This window comes from Mixophyes fleayi, chromosome 1 (assembly GCF_038048845.1).
Source record: "Mixophyes fleayi isolate aMixFle1 chromosome 1, aMixFle1.hap1, whole genome shotgun sequence".
Taxonomy (NCBI): domain Eukaryota; kingdom Metazoa; phylum Chordata; class Amphibia; order Anura; family Limnodynastidae; genus Mixophyes; species Mixophyes fleayi.
The window spans coordinates 131,157,408-131,174,771 of record NC_134402.1 but is presented as its reverse complement, the minus strand read 5'-3'; the positions used below and the strand labels follow the sequence as shown (position 1 = coordinate 131,174,771).

Here is a 17,364-nt window from a genome sequence, read left to right as displayed (position 1 = left end):
CATTTTCTGCCCATGGTCCGAAAACAAACTGAAAGGTGAATCAGCATCTGACCAAACTGGCCTTTTGGTATGTTTGTCTGCTTGTGATAGGGAAATTAGATTGTAAGCTCCACTGAAGCTGTAACTGTGAGTGAACAAACATTGTCTGATTGTACAGGACTGTGTACTATTTGGTGCGCAATATAAAATAATATATGCCACCCTCACAATCAAACTTTTTTGGGGTATGTGTTCTAACTGCGGGAGTCCATGTGTGAAAAAGTATAAGCATAGAAAGATATAGGTCAGAGCTTGCTGGGATCATAAATATAGTCATAAATGATCAGAACTAAAGTTTATTAAGGATACCGTACCACCATATGGCTTAGCAAAACAAATTAAATTAAATACAGTACCCATGCTAGAACTCAATATTGTATACTTCTATTTTTCCAAAGTTAGAAAAAAATCTTTCTAAAAGCAATAACAAATTGTGTGTAATAACCTTAGAGGGCTATTGTTTCTAATGGTATCAATCAATCATAGCCTTATGGATCAATCAGACAACACTAGTAAAACACCAACAAACATTGACAATGTTACAAAAGAATAAAAGAATTTATGATGTAAGGCAGTGATTTCCAACCACTATATGAGGACACATGTTAGAAAGCCAGACTGGATGTGTCATAAGCATTTGTGGTAAGCATTTGCTGAATATATTATTTTATTTTAATTATAATTAAAATAAATAACTGGTACAGTCCTAGTACTGGTACTGTGTTTTAGTGTATTATTTTTGAAAAAGAAGCATGTGGATCTAAGGATGACTAGTCGGGCCATATTTAAAGCACATGCACAATTGTGATTAAGCAATAAAATCAATAGTAACTATACAAAAATAACATCAATCAAACTTGCATCATTTGTAAATGTATTTTCTATGCATCAATTCATTTTTAATGTCTTAATTAACTCTATGTATTTTTTATTGTATTATAAATGCTTTGGGTGATATGTCTGTTTAATTTGCAATGAATGTTAAAGAAAGTGGAAAACATAATTAAGGCTAGTCAGTGTCTTTTGAAAGAAATACCTACAATACAAGATATAATAATAAAGTACAATTTCCGAATACAGAGTGAAGGCTATGTTAATACACATACTACTGGATTGTAGAATGTTGTTATACATCTATGTTACAGTCAGACACTACAAAATCGTAACACTTTTAAATTCTTTATTGCTAAGAATGTGTGGTCTTATCATTACTAGATGTTTACTACATGTACATAATTAGATGTTTTAAAATGCTAATTATGAAAACCATTAATTAATTCTACAGCATTGGAGATGGATGATATGGTAAATCATAAAAATGTAAATAGTTCAATGAGCTATATATTTTATAGAGACATATGTACATTCCATTGCTTATTTATGAAATGTAATTTAATGTCTTTTACAACTTTGTAATTTCTGATTCTTATTCCACCAAACCTAAAATGCAAATATGCTATATGAAATAGCTACTTGTAACAGTTACAAACATATATGAAACGGCTTCAGGAATCTGTTATTGCTAGTTAAGATACAAATATTATTGTGGATTAATATTTCTTTCTATGCACACATGACTTCCTGTCTATAAGTCTATTGAAGGTCACTGCATGAAGTGATGGAAATCCTAATATGACTGATTACAGAGTACAATTGATTGTTTCAAAATACTAAACAGAATGCATACAATGCTCAACATTGTTATCAACTTAAGCCATAGCATGGGAACATGTATCCATATTTATGGATGTTACAAAATGACTGCACATTTTGGATCACACTGGGGTAGCTGAGCAATAGTGCCAAACCTTATTTGGCTTCCTACTCACTTTTCCCAACACCCAACACATACACAATTTACCAGCATTGCCTGCATTTTTGGGGATATATAGAGAGATTACCATAAATAGACTCCACCGATACTTCCTTGGTGTCAAGAAAAACAAAAGAAAACAACAGTCCCAAGGGCCCTTAGTTCAAGTGTTGGTTGGTAACAGGGCAATCTCTATTGCTGCACCACTGTTGGATCAACTTTAATTTTAGGATTTGTTCCCCGTTGAAGAAAAAGCAAATAATTTATAACGGCTTATGAATATAAGGAGAGTTCCATCACAAACTGAAAATTCCACAAGTTAAACATTAAGGCAGAATACTACTTATCTGGCATTCAGCATTCAACCCAATTCATTGGATTCCCCCTGTCTGCTGCAGCCCAGTTTTCCTCTAGTTGTACTAGGCAGCAGCATGTTGTCAATGGACAATACTCGCCTGTATGATAAAAGCCCAACTTTACAGGAACAAGAAGAACATCCCCGCAACGTGGCAGACATCAGAGGACACAGCTCACTGTTGTCGGAACAAGCTTTTTACATACTTGCAGTCTGCTGTTCATTCACAACACTTTACCTGCTGGAATAAGAAAAACATCTCTGGACCACTGTAGACTTTGGGGGACCAGCTGGATGGGTTGGAATGCGGGCCATTAGCTAAGTTATGTTCTGCAATAATGTTTAACGTTTGAAAAATTGTTTTTAGATGGATTCAATTGCATAACATTTGTTTACTTGTGTAGTTTATAGAATCATACAGCAGTCATGCTCAGACCAGCCCTTAATGTTCACCAAACATCAATATGTATCTATTAAACCACAAGTATGTCATGCACAGGCCAGTCTTCTAGATGTGTGCATTAACAGTGATAGTTTAATGTCCTACAATAGGTAGCACAATAAACACCACAAATAAGGATTATAGTGAATTTGTACAATGGTATTGACCTGTTCCCTATGGCACCAATGTTTTTACATCATTTAAACACATCATTGTATACAGTATAATGTTGCTGCATACTGAAATGTAGGCCAGTGTATATTATGCAGAAAACATCACAATGTCTTACTACATGTTAAATGAGCACTCAATTGTCTTGGGGTGCAGTCATTTTTTATGAATTATTGGGAGGTGGGTGACAGCCAGAAAACTGCTGTTTCCGGTGGGTTGGGTTCTTGTTGACCTTTTTTTTCTTAGGTTTTTTTGTGCTTGTTTTTTTCTGTTTTTTGTTTTCCTTATACCATGGACCCCAAACTCCTCCATTGAGCTTTGGATTACTTCTTGGATCCTTTGGGGGATATCGCACTGGCACTGCAGATTTATTGAACTGTGCAAGCCTCCTCAGCAGTTGCTTTACAACATCTGGATACATTTCAGACAAATCAACTCTTTCATATGGGTCTGCTGTTATATTAAAAAGCCACAATGATTTTCCATCTGCGATAGACACCCGCTCATTGTGCCAACGATTTAATCCAATATTGCTAAAACTTTGAGGAGGCACCCAATCACCATAACCAGGATTTCCTGTAAGCAATTTCCAGTGGTTCACCCTAATTGCTGACTGAATAGCGGTATTCCAAATTCCAAAGCCAGCTGCCCAAGAGCCATTTCTTGCCTTGGTATACATAGGATCTATATTGTGTAGGATGTCCATTCTTGGAGAACGTTTTCCTTCACTTACTGTTTCCCATATATCATAACCATCTAATTTCATGTCTTCATCTAATTGTCCACCAGCCAAAGTAACTAATGTTGGAAACCAGTCTGTTATATGTATGAGTTCTTTACACACATAGCCCTTATTTTTAAGAAACGGGCTATGCACAAAGCCCACCGCACGTATACCTCCTTCCCAATATGTCCCTTTGCTTCCACGTAGAGGCCAGTTGTTACCTCCTGCCATTGGTTGTCCACCATTATCTGAAGAATAAATAATAATACTATTCTCATAGAAGTCATATTTTTTTAAAGCAGTAGTAATATTGTTAACTGCGTCATCCAAACATGACAACATGGCAGCATATCTCCGTCTATTAACATTGGTAATGGATTTGAAATTTTCCAAATAATTTCCAGGAGCTTGTAAAGGTGAATGCACTGCTTGGTAAGCAATATAAAGGAATATAGGTGTCTTGGGATTGTGGTTGGCCAAAATTTGTTGCACTCTTTGAGTGTACATTTCTGTAGAATAAATACCATGGTCATGATCCCATGCTGCATTATCATTTTCATACAAGTCATATCCACACGTACCCGGGCTATCACACTTGTAATGATTGTAGTAATCACCGCTACCCAAAAGTGATCCAAAGAAAGAATCAAATCCTCTGTGTGTCGGCATGCATTCTTTACGGTAAAACCCCAGGTGCCATTTTCCAACCATGTGCGTTGCATAGCCGATATGCTTTAGTTTCTGTGGCAAAGTGAAATTGTCCAGTGGTAAACAGTTTGGTTGTGAAGGTCGTATTATAGAATGCTGGAGACCTGTGTGTATTTGGTATCTAAAATAAAGAGAAATATAATATTAATAAAAACTAATATTTTTATTCTCTCTCATTTTTATATGTTCTTTTTTCATGAGCAGAAAACACATAAAAAACGCATACAATTTATTTCCTTTCTTTTTTAAACAGACAAATAATTCTTTAACGTTTTAAATACACCAATCTGTTTTTTCATTTTAAAAATAAAATAGGTCTTAATATGTTAAATATATTTTAATTAATAAAATGTTAAAAATGTTAAAATGGTCTGGTCAGCAGTTCATCACATGTGATTTATGGCCATTGAACACTCAGGACAAGAGATCACAAGGTCAGCAGCAAGAAGTCAAAGAATATCAGAAAAATGTGTTTGTTAAAAGCACACAGAAAATAAATCATCTGTACAGCTGAAAGGACCTTTTAGGGTGTATGATCAGATATCAATTATTTCATTACATAAGATAATCTTTCTGACCTTTTATCCCCAAGTCCCTATGTGTTGACCACTTCTTATCTTTCTGAGAGTAAGAGATCAAATGCATTATGGTTTCAAGGTCATGCTCTTCATGGGGACCCCCTGTGTACCTATCAGAAGTCAAAGCAGAGCTGTGCAATACAAGGAATGCTTAGTCTGATTTGTTAGTGCACGCAAAACAAAGGTATTGTGTGTTATTTTAAAAACGCACATAAATCAGGCAGAGGGAAAAAAATCTTTTAATGTCACCTGTTACAAAACATTACAAGAAAGGAATTGTTTTCCATTTTTTTATAAAATACATTTATGAGAATGTGATGAATGTTTACTGTATATAAAATACATTTTACAGCTGCTCCTGATTGCAAACACATGTTCTAGCATGCATAGAATTCATATATCATGCACCATTATCACTACAAACCTGTAGCTGGTGCAAGAGATATGACAGAAAAACCCACACATTTGAGATGTCCAAAGCTTAAATCGTACATTGCTGTGCGAGCTCAAGCTTGGCACGCCCTTACTGTACATTGGCTAGGTGCATGCGCCCATGATGTGATTTAGCTACATTGTAAAACTAAAGTATTATTGATGCTTAAAAATATAGTTAGACATCATGGGAAAAATACCAACTGACTAGCAGAAACGGACTCTCCATGAGAGCTATTGTATAGTTATATTGTGTTAACACTAAATTTCATTTAAACTTCTACATGTTTTATAATTGTGTTATTAAAATATTTTTTAAATGTTAATATATTTACTATGCAGCTTCCACGATAATAATTGTTCCTCATGGGTTTATACAATTTTGCACAGAAAGCCTTATTTCTTTGTAAGTTTCATTTATAAACCTACATAAACACAACAATGCAATGGTCACCCTACTCACTGGAAATACTTGTGCACTGCAAAAAGGCATAAAATATAATATAATTTATTGTATAACAACACAAATCCACATAGACAATGTGAAACTAATTCAAGAACCACATTAAATTAAAATACCACTTTAGTATAAGTAGAATACCACAATAAACATAATATTAGTAGTAGGTGCACCTACTACTATCAATTTATTGTAACTAATAATGTGCGGATAAATCCAAACAACAGGCTTATCTCAAGAGAAACCATAAGGCTGATATTGCTGGTAATCATCATCATCATTTATTTATATAGCGCCACTAATTCTACAACGCTGTACAGAGAACTCACTCACATCAGTCCATGCCCCATTGGAGCTTACAGTCTAAATTCCCTAATATAGACACACGCTCACACACAGATATTAAAATGATGCGAAAAAATAGTCAATCGTGTGTATTCCTATGGATATTGATGCTGGTACAGTGAAGAGTCCTGGGTTAACAAACCCAAATACTTGATCGAATAAGATGGAATAAATGTTTACGGGGGGATATCTCTAGTCCGTATAGAGAATAAAGGTTACAGTCTCTTACCAGATTCCTGGAGATGCAACTCACCGTGAGACCAGTACCTTTACAGAGATCCTCAAGTACTCGTTTGAAAGGTGTTTCCTCAAACAATATCGCCGAAAACAGTTAAGGGGATCTTCCGTTCCTGGGCTCTTACCAGCTCTATACACGCTTCAAAGTATCAGCGTCTCAGCACAAAAGCAAAGGAGAGATTTGCTTATTGAGACTTCACACAGCATAATAGATCTTTTGTTAGTCATCCAAATGAGGTTGCGTAAAGCCTGGTAATAGGTTGTTTGTAAATATAAGTGATATTTGTAGCAATATAGATGGTTAAAGTTCCAAACTGATGCGTTTCATCTCCAGGCAGGCAATTTCATCAGAGATGAACCTCACTTGGCTTCGTAAGTTCACAAAGAATCACGGAAAATATGCTAGATTAAATGTATTTAATTAGAAAAATTGTTTCCAAGGCTTAATTACAAAACAATTAATAACAAGACATACAAAATAAGTGTCACCAATAAGTTTCACAAATAAAATAGAAAATGAAACCAGAGTCATAAACTTACTAGTTTAAGACTTGACATGAGAGGAGTCCACTTTGAGAAGGATGGCACACTTCAACCTACATACTTAGACCTCCTCAGAGAAATTAAATTATCTCAGTGTCACAAACTCCCCTCGAATCTCCTTCAGTTACCCAAGATGAACCACAACTCTTATTCACTCAGTCAACATCTCCTGCCTTAACTACTGCCACCTCTTATTATCTGGCATTCCCTTCATTCTCCTGTGATTACTATTAATTTAATGTATTCATTGAGTAGGGGAAAGGGCTTTATTTATTAAGTGTGAATCAGTGGTCGAAGTGGAAATTTAGAAGTGGCGGTATGGAAATTTAGAAATGGTGGTATGAAAAATGTAATGGGAATGTAAGTGAATAAAATTTGATAGATTTACAATGAAGGCAGTAGGAGAAGTGGCAGTATGGCATACAACGGTATACTCTACCACTTTGACCACTGTTGTGAATACTTTTAATTTAATGTGGTGATTGGTTGCAGGGGCAAAGGTCGAATTATTAAACATGGGTGCTAATGCTGGACTGTACCTAACTTTTTTCCAAACAGGATCCCAACATTTCAGGACCCAGCCAAACAGCAACTGCGCTTCAGACCCCTGCAGTGCCAGGTAGCTACAGCTGCAAGAATAGGTAGGAGAGAGCAGGACTGTCTGCCAACTGTTCAGATTCATACCCCAATCTGACACTGTCCAAACCTCACCTATGTTAAAATCATTGCATTCAGAGATGTATATAAATAGCATCATTTACACATATGGGTCCTGAGTGTTTAAGGAGAGCAAAGCAAAAAAAAAGGAGTTAGTTTGCTCCTGGACAAACCATGCTACACTGATTGCAAGGGATGCCAATTGGTTTATTTTTTTACACATAAGTTAAATACCAGCCCTGCTATAAACCATTGTTTATAGTGGTACCATACACATTGATGTATTTACTTACATTCTGCTCTGAGGGAGTGTTTTTCCCCCATTTTTTAGAATGTTATTTGCTCCATTTTTTGCATATAGCACATATAAATACATTGAGAGTCTTACAGTAAAAACACAAGTACTATGCCAGGGGGTATGAGGCCTAAATCAGTTCAGAATAAACTGCACATTTACATCCTTGGACCCAGTGGCGCACGCAGGGGGGGTTTCTGGTTCTCCAGAAACCCCTCCCTTCCGCGAAGCAACGGTACTGTACAGCAGCCTCGGCGCTGTCAAAGAAGCGTCCGCGGCAGTGCTGTATTGTAGTATAATACAGCACTGCCGCGGATGCTGCTTGACAGCGCAGCGGCTGCTGTAGAATTCAGACTCGCCGAAATGGAGCTGCTGCGCATGCGCCTGGGACCATTGTATGAAATTGTTTTGAAAAGTAAGCTACAATTATAATTTGATGTACTCGGACCATGGCATTGATTTTGTATCAAATAATATCAGTTACTTTTCATGTATTATTTTTCTGTTCTTTCTGAATGTGACCAGTAAAGAACCCTGAACATGCTAAAAATAACATCTACAAGTACTAAGATTCTTTTTTTTTATTTTATGTTTTTGTAGGAAAAAACCGTAGGAACAATTAGACAGTAATTAGCAATCATTTCCCCCCAGCGGAAACATTACTGCTTGTAATGCTAATCACATTGGAACAATTAGAACATATTTTAACATTGTATATCTAAGTGTAGTTAAACAGAGTTCACAATACTAAATATATACATACACATCCCTTAACTGTTTAAATGTGAGAATGCTGTCCTTTTTTATTGTTTCTTATTTAATAACCAGCACATGGAATATAATAAGATTTAAAAGAATTCACTTTACAAATGCATCATCTTGTCTATTATCTTAAAAAGCATATTTAAAATATTCCTGCTTCAGCACAGGACATTAGTCAAAATGACTATTCCACAGATTTATTTTTGCTTAATGGACAACAACTAAAATTGAAAATTTCATAAATGAAGCATGATGGTAATATGCAGTGTTCAGGTTTGCTAGAAAAATGTGGATTATGCTTACAAATAATTCCTATTCCTTAAAAGATTCCATGGTATCAGTAGATTCCTTTTCCAGTATAGGCAGAGGCAGGTTAAAAAAACACACCCCAGATGGTATATATCCTCTTCCCCTATGTCATTGAGTGACATCCCAAGCTTTCTTCTGAACAGCAAGGATGAGAAGATGGGCTTCCCTGGAGTCTTTCCAGGAAAAGGAATTATTGGTAAGCATAACCTGCACTTTGCCTCTTCAGTCCTCCATGACAGCCATAATTATGGGATGTACCAAAGCAATACAGTGGGGAGGGTTACACAAGACAACCAAACCATCCATATATGCTGCAAATGAAATGATTATTTTGTGGCTTAACTGAGATTATGGGGTAAATGTATCAAGCTGCGAGTTTCCGGTGGGTTTCAAAAGTAGAGATTCTAGTTATCATTTATTTAGGACATTCTACAAAATGATAGCTAGAATCTGATTGCTTTCTATAGACTTTTTAAACCTGCCGGAGCTTGCCGGAGCTTTTTAAACCTCGCAGCTTGATACACTTACCCCCATGTCTTCCAAACTAAGAATATAAAGGCAGATAAAATTACCAATTGATAATGAATAGACAAACATCCAGCTGCTTTGCAAAGCTCCACTGCAGAAGCCTGAGCCTTGCTTGCCCAAGTTCTTGCCACTGCTTGTTTTGAGGATGCCTCTATAGCAGCTTATCTGACCCTTCTGGAAATGGCTTATTTAGAAGGAGTATATCTTTTCCTGGAAGCACAAAGAGATGTTCTGTGTTTATAAATCCTTCTGTCCTGGACAGATTTATAGAATTGCTTTCACTAAGTCTAGTGAAAGCAGTTTTCTTTCATTTTTATCCTTTGGCTATAGACAAAAATATGGCAATACAACCTCCTGATGAAAGTAGAACATAGACACTACCTTAGGTAGAAATTCTGGATTGGCTCTTTATCCATATAGATTTATCCATATAAACAATGAGAAAAGGCTCCTGCAATTCTTCTAACTCTGCAAGCAGATGTAATTGCTGCCAGAAAAACATTCAGTGTCATCAATCTCAATGAAAGTTTGTGCAGTGGTTCAAAAGGGTCAGGCATCATCTGTTTAGATCTAAATTAAGGTCTTATGGAGCAACAAGAGTCTGATGGAGGGACAAATCCTCTTCACTGCTTGGAAGAAGTGAATAATCAAAACTTGTGAGACTAATTTGGTATCTAAGAAAACACTCAATGCATATACTTGTACCTTGAGTGTAGAAAACATCATTACCTTTGCTGAAACCATCCTGGAGGAAGTCAAAGTACTGTGGAATGGGTGCTGCTACTGGATTGAACTCAGAGTCACACCATGTGATACATTTCTTTCAAATCCTGTAATAGATATATGAATAATGGATTTTCCTTGTCTGTAACAGTGTGTTAATTACTGGTTCCAAAACTCCTTTTTACCTTAGCAGCTTCTGCTCAATTTCTATGCCATCAAAACTAGCTGCTCTGGATTTGGATGAATTACTGGGCCTGGTGTAGTAGATCTGACCAAAGAGGCAGAGGTCAAGGCTGTTCTCCCAGGTTACAGGAAATGATGGACAGCGAGGCCAGAATGGAAACATTGCTATCACTTCTGCCCCTTCTTTTCAGATATTTTTCAGCATGTGAATGATGAGTGGAAACAGAGGGAAGACATACAACAACGGGAATGTCTATATCATACTTGCCAATCCCGAAATCCGGGTGGGTCTCCAGGACTCCCGGGAGAGCAGGCAAGTCTCCCGCATCCTGTAATTCTCTGGCCAAAATAACGCGCTTCGCATTGATTCTCAGCATTTTGGTCCCGCCCTCTGCGACAAAATGGCATTTTCGGCAATGGCGCTTGTCATCCGACCTAACTCTTACACTATGGCGTAACTGTAAGAGTTAGGTCGGATGACAAGCGCCATTGCCGCTTTAAAAATAGTGATATACAGGTCGCAATTGATTATGACGTCAAAACAAGAGGCCGTTCTTACTGGTGATCGGGATTTATTAGGAGACTGTCGAAAACTTCTTCTGTCATTCTTAAGGTCAGTCATCTTTTATTATCAGTCGCCCAAGTCACTTTCGTTTTTTTGGGGTTGTCGTCTTGCATGTCGTTGACGCCACCTACGTCCTTTCGTACTCCACCCGATTGGATGTTGTAGGCATATTCCTTTATAAATCAAATCCTTCAATACCTGATGTACGGGAAAAACTCTACTTTTTTTTAGCACAGTTTTCAAAAAGGGATTTTTGCATTTCTGTAGATGCCTGTTTCTGATCCATTCTCAGAGATTTGTAAATATGCTTAAGCAAACTTTCACGATTGTCCTGATTAAACATCTTAGGTTACTCTTTAATTTCTCCAACTTTACCACTGGATAAATCATCCAAATCAACTGGGGAATTCCATTCTGATTGTACACATGTGTCCTCCAAATCTATGCTTGTCTGGGACCTTACTATCTTTAACCACTGTATGGTACACAAATCTTCTTTAGTCACAAAAGCCTCTCATCCAAGCCATGAAAATAAAACACTTCATAAAGTACCTGGGTGCATTGGATGCCAAGTACATTCAGATGCAAATGCCACCTAGAACTGGTTTTAAATGATACAACTGCAATAAACTATTTTTGTTTTAATGACAATTGTTGATAGCTATTACAATTTTATAGGCATCAATTAAAACTTCAGTATTTTAAGGAGTAATGCATTCCCTATAGGAAAACAAATTGTTTTTAGAAGCCGATGGGGAGATCTATGATACCCTTGCCTTTCAATAACCGTTTTGTTTCCTGTACGTGGTTCGTTATTTCTTTGGTGACAAATGCTACACCAGATCTGGTGGCACTCCTGGTAGCCAGCCTTGTCTTCGGCATGCAGCGCTGACTAGTGCATTGCAGTGACTTTAGAGAAGGTTACAGTGACACACCAGTCAAACTACATAAGAAAAAAAAACACTACTTGCCCTACCTATTCTAGAGACAGGGAAGACTTTATATACCATCCAGGGTGGGCTTTTTAACATGAAAAGCAAATCTGGCCAGAGTTATGCCATGGAGGAAGAGGAAAGTAAAGAATGGTGAAATATCTCAACCTCCTTCACAAATAGCTAAAAGTACATTCAGCAACCCTGGCTTAGACAATGTCGAAAAATATTGAAGACATGGTAAATAAAAGCTAAAAAAATAAAGCAATAATATACCAGATATAATTACAAACTGGTTATGCTCTATGTGTGAATACCCCGAAAGATTATAGAGAAATATCACCATTCAATGTAAGTTTTCTTGATGGAAATAACAGTTATTTTGTTTCATTTACATATTTAAATGGTGTGATTGGATGGACCGCCTATTTCACCACCTTCATCTGTTGTTGCTGGGAACTGGCTGGGCTTACTTTGCCACCGTTCCCTTTCGTTATCCCAAATGCGCCCTCTCACCGCAGTAGGAGGAGTTACAAATGCTGCCACCACTAGACTCGTTTACCGGCATCCAGAACCGGGTTTCTTCTGTATAATTGACGCTGCTAATGTACCCCATTACTGGTGTACCTGGGCTGGTACTCCTGACCTCTTCCCATAGATCAGGGTTGCTGTGGATGGATCCCCCCCAGGGCCATCTTTTCCATTGGGCACGATGGGCAGCTGCCCGGGGGCCCCACGGACAAGGGGGCCCCAAAGGCATGGCTCTTAATGAGAATAAATAATCCCGCAAAAGTAAAAAACCTGCAAAAAAACCCTTCAAGGGTCACTGAGCAAGTACATCTATCTATCTCTATATCTATATATCTATATCTGTATCTGTATACATCTATATATCTATATCTATATCTATATCTAGGGGCCCCGGTGCACTGCTTTGCCCGGGGGCCCATGAGCTATTTTTACAATCAGGATGCAATTTTTTACCCAAACCTGGAATTAAATGCAATGCGAAGCTAACAATATTTACACTTATCTGTGATATCCTAAAACTTGCTCTGATTTCCTGCATCTTGTTTTGGACACAGGAAATCTAACAGCAGTCTAATCAAACCTTCATGTGCCTTCAGGTGCTAGACCCTCACACATCAAAAGGTATAATTAACAAGAGATTAACATGGGTCCTTTCTACAGACAGTCGCAGAATACACATTCGCAAAGAAAGGTTCAAAACCCGAAACAAGTAATTTCCCCACATCACGATACACAAAAGACTTCCTCCACAAAGGCTTATTGTATCAGATATATACCTCCGAAATCATGCATTTCCTCTAGCAAAGATAAAACAAACAAATTTCTTCCCCTGGTCTCAGAAATAGAGATATCTCTTTTACCAACATACCCACAATATCACTATTTTCTTTAAATAAATTTATACCATAAGTTATTTATAAGTGATCCAGTCACAAATGGTTATGTTGCAATGCACACAAACCCTTATAATGGCTGTTCAGAAGTACAACCCTTGTATGTTTAGTATATACTTTGTATAATTAATACACCTGTCATGTAGGATTCAAAAGTCTGGCATTGGTAGTAAAGCCTATTTCAAGTGTATATTTATTAACACAACCACAGATTATGGAAAAAATCTGCTGCAAGCTGTATTTCCACCACCTCTCTCTTGCACTTTCTGATATTTTGCCTGTGGCATAATTAAAATTAGATGTTGTGTTGCTCCTGATGGATGTGCAGTTTCAAGTGATCTCAACACTAACTTTTCAAAGTTTGACTTAAAATTCACAAATTGCGATGTCTGACTTCAGCATCGGTCCTGATTCCAGAGGACCGGAGCTATTTATAATAGTAAAAAACTAAAAAGAATAGACCCTGACTAAGCTGCGAGATAAGACTGGCATTCCCAGAAAGGGGAAACAGGATGTCATGTGATTCGGCACAGACTACTACAGTAACCTCTACTTCCCTAAGAACATCGACACAGATGCGGCTGAGACATTCCTGTCAGGTATCACTAACACTATTGATCCTGCAGGTAAAGAAGCCATGAACGCCCCCCTCGCGTTGGGGGAGCTACACTCTTCCGCTAGATCCTTTAGGCCGGGTAGGAACCCATTCAGTGACGGTCTCCAAGGTGATCTATGAAGCGCTGTGGGACATCTTTGGCCTGGAGCTGCTAGAGCTGTACGAGAAGATGGTGGTGGAGATCAGAATGTCTCCTACTCTGAGAGAGGGACTGATCACGATCCTGTATAAATGCAAGGGGGAGAGATGTGAACTTAAAATTGGTGGCCCTTCTCTCTCCTGAACGTGGACTGCACAATCCTCCGCAATGTACTAGCCAACAAGCTAAAGGTTGTCATTGGGCATATTGTTCATCCAGATCAGATTTGTAGCATTCCTGTTGCAGGATTGTAGACAGCCTTGCACTGCTGAGGGACACGGCCCATAATATCAAAGATCCCCACGCACACGTGGCCCTGGTCAGTCTTCATCAGGATAAGGTCTTTGATCGTGTGTTCTCATGATTTTATGCGTAGGAGTTTGTGCAGGTTTGGCTTGGGTGATATGTTTTGTTCTTATGTTAACCTGATGTACCTTGACATTTACAGCTCGGTGTTGGTGAACGACTGGAAGACTGACCCCTTTTCAGTCATGTCTGGGTTCAGACAAGGCTGCCCTCTTTCACCTCTTCTTTTTGTTTGTTGTATAGAGCTCTTCAGGATGTGCATAAAGTGAAATCCAGAGATAAGAGACATCACTGCACAGGGTCCAGACTGTATAGAGGCCAAGTGTTCACTCTACATGGACGACGTCACTATCATCTGCACTGACCAGCGTTCGGTGACAGCACTCGTCCAGACCTGCGAAAAGTTCGGTCGAGCTCCAGGGGCAAAGGTCAACTGCGGGAAGTCCGAGGCAATGCTCTTCGGGCAGTGGCACCTGTCATCCCCCGCTGCATTCCTCTTTACAATCAAGTCAGACTTCATCAAATTCTTGGAGTTTGGTTTGGTGGCGAGGAGGCAGCTAGGTCCGGTGCTAGGTTTCTGGACACCCTAGGCAAAGCTTCAGCCTACCGTTCCCACCCCCCTCTTTCTAATACCCTCGACCCACACTCATAAACTCATCAAGAAGAGAACTGAAAGCTTTAAATATAATAAAGGTATTTTTTTAATTTGAACTTATTGTGAGTATAACATCCTTCTATATTATTTCTACATTTCTGAGTATATTGAGTATAAGTGGACATGAGTATATTACATGGGTATAGGTTTTGGTTTATGGTTGTTAATTTAAAGACTAAAGTCAGCATCTTACATAAAAATTCAAGTGCTACATCATTACATAGCCACCATCAGAGCTGACTGAAGTCTTTAGGGAGCCCAAAGCACACTCAGACAGGTGGGGGGTCCCTATTGTCTAGTAAGAGTTGCATACATTCAAAGGGGTGGGGGACACAGGCACAAATGGGCAGGGGGATACGGGCACAAATGTGCAGGGGGACATGGGCACAAATGGGCAGGGGGACATGGGCACACATGGGCAGGGGGACATGGGCACACATGGGCAGGGGGACACGGGCACACATGGGCAGGGGGACACGGGCATACATGGGCAGGGGGAGGCACATGGGCAGAGGGGGGGAGGACAGGCACACATGAGCAGTGGGGGTAGGACAGGCACACATGAGCAGGCGGGGGGACAGGCACACATGAGGAGGGGGGGAGGACAGGCACAAATGAGCAGGGGGGAGGACAGGCACACATAAGCAGGGGGGGAGGACAGGCACACATGAGCAGGGGGGAGGACAGGCACACATGAGCAGGGGGGGAAGACAGGCATACATGAGCAGGGGGGGAGGACAGGCACACATGAGCAGGGGGGAGGACAGGCACACATGAGCAGGGGGGGACAGGCACACATGAGCAGGGGGAGAGGACAGGCACACATGAGCAGGGGGGGACAGGCACACATGAGCAGGGGGGGAGGACAGGCACACATGAGCAGGGGGGGAGGACAGGCACACATGAGCAGGGGGGGACAGGCACACATGAGCAGGGGGGGGACAGGCACACATGAGCAGGGGGGGAGGACAGGCACACATGAGCAGGGGGGGCAGGCACACATGAGCAGGGGGGGCAGGCACACATGAGCAGGGGGGGAGGACAGGCACACATGAGCAGGGGGGGGACAGGCACACATGAGCAGGGGGGGAGGACAGGCACACATGAGCAGGGGGGGAGGACAGGCACACATGAGCAGGGGGAGGACAGGCACACATGAGCAGGGGGGAGGACAGGCACACATGAGCAGGGGGGGGACAGGCACACATGAGCAGGGGGGGCAGGAGCACACATGAGCAGGGGGGGAGGACAGGCACACATGAGCAGGGGGAGAGGACAGGCACACATGAGCAGGGGGGGCAGGCACCTGTGGGTGTCATGTTGTTGTCATTCTGCATACAAATCTCCTAACCTTACACTCCAAGGATCTCCATTGTTGTAGTCCAAGTGGCTGAACAGAGCTGCTCATTTTTCACAGCAATTCTGAGCAGTGCAGCTACCACAGCACCTCCCCTGCTGAACTCTCAGCGCTCTGGGCTGCATTCAGGCTGCAGCTGAATGTACAGAGGAAGGAGGTTCACGGGGTCCACTTCCTGCACAGTCAATCATGCTTCCGCTGGAGTCTGCTTCTGCAGCTGCCTCTGACATTGACTCCCTTCACAGATCGATGGGCGATGCGGCTGAAGTGGAACCCCTGCAGCTGCTGACACCTGGAGCACCTGGATATCATCCTGGCCATGAGTAGCCTGCGAGTAGCGATCCAAGGGTGAGTGAGGCCCTGGACACCATTTCTCCCTCAGGACCTCCTCCGTGGGCAGAGAATAACTGTGTAGCAGTGAAGGGGAGAGCGCCTTACTCCGCAGCTGTTCAAAGAGTCACTGAATGACTCAATTGCTGATCCAGGTCAATTCATGACGTGCGATGCGACTATAACGTCAAATTATCTTAATCATGTCCGCGGCTGACGCTAGCATTAAGGGACATTGTTAACTATTATATTTGGCTTGAGTGGCACCCCCCAGAGCACGGCGCCCTAGGCAGCTGCCTAGGGTTGCCTAATGGGAGCGCCGGCCCTGGAGGCAGCAAAATGATGCAAACGATAATTATAACATTGGCACAATTGTAAATATACTTACAAATCTCCTTACTTTTAATCTGAATTCCACCAAGAATCATGTTATTCAATATTTAAAAAAAAAAAAAAGATATGTTGAAACATTTGACACAAAATGAATTAAAATAAATTAAAGAATTGTAAATTGCTTCTTAGGGAAAAAGAAGCCTTCCAGAAAATTAAACAGGATCTAAATATCATAGTTAAACTATCAGTTGAGGAAGTAGGTAAACAACAATACCTTTGGGAGTTACAATTTTTAATACAAGATAATTTTGTCTATAATTTTCATTCATTGCAGCTCTGCTGAAAAAACGTTTGTGGCGGAGGATTTTGGCACAAAAAGGAGAGGAAGGTGCAGCACATAAGT

General features: G+C 40.1%; 1 protein-coding gene across 1 annotated transcript in view; it reads right to left on the bottom strand.

Moving 5' to 3' along the window:
* Positions 1–688: 688 nt before the first annotated feature.
* Positions 689–17,364, bottom strand: part of ARSJ (arylsulfatase family member J) — a 94,121-nt gene continuing 77,445 nt past the window's right edge. The window contains exon 2 of the mRNA XM_075200347.1: positions 689–4,373. Within this exon, the coding sequence (XP_075056448.1) occupies positions 2,984–4,373 (1,390 nt within the window). The 3' untranslated portion in view covers positions 689–2,983. The remainder of the gene's footprint in view (positions 4,374–17,364) is intronic.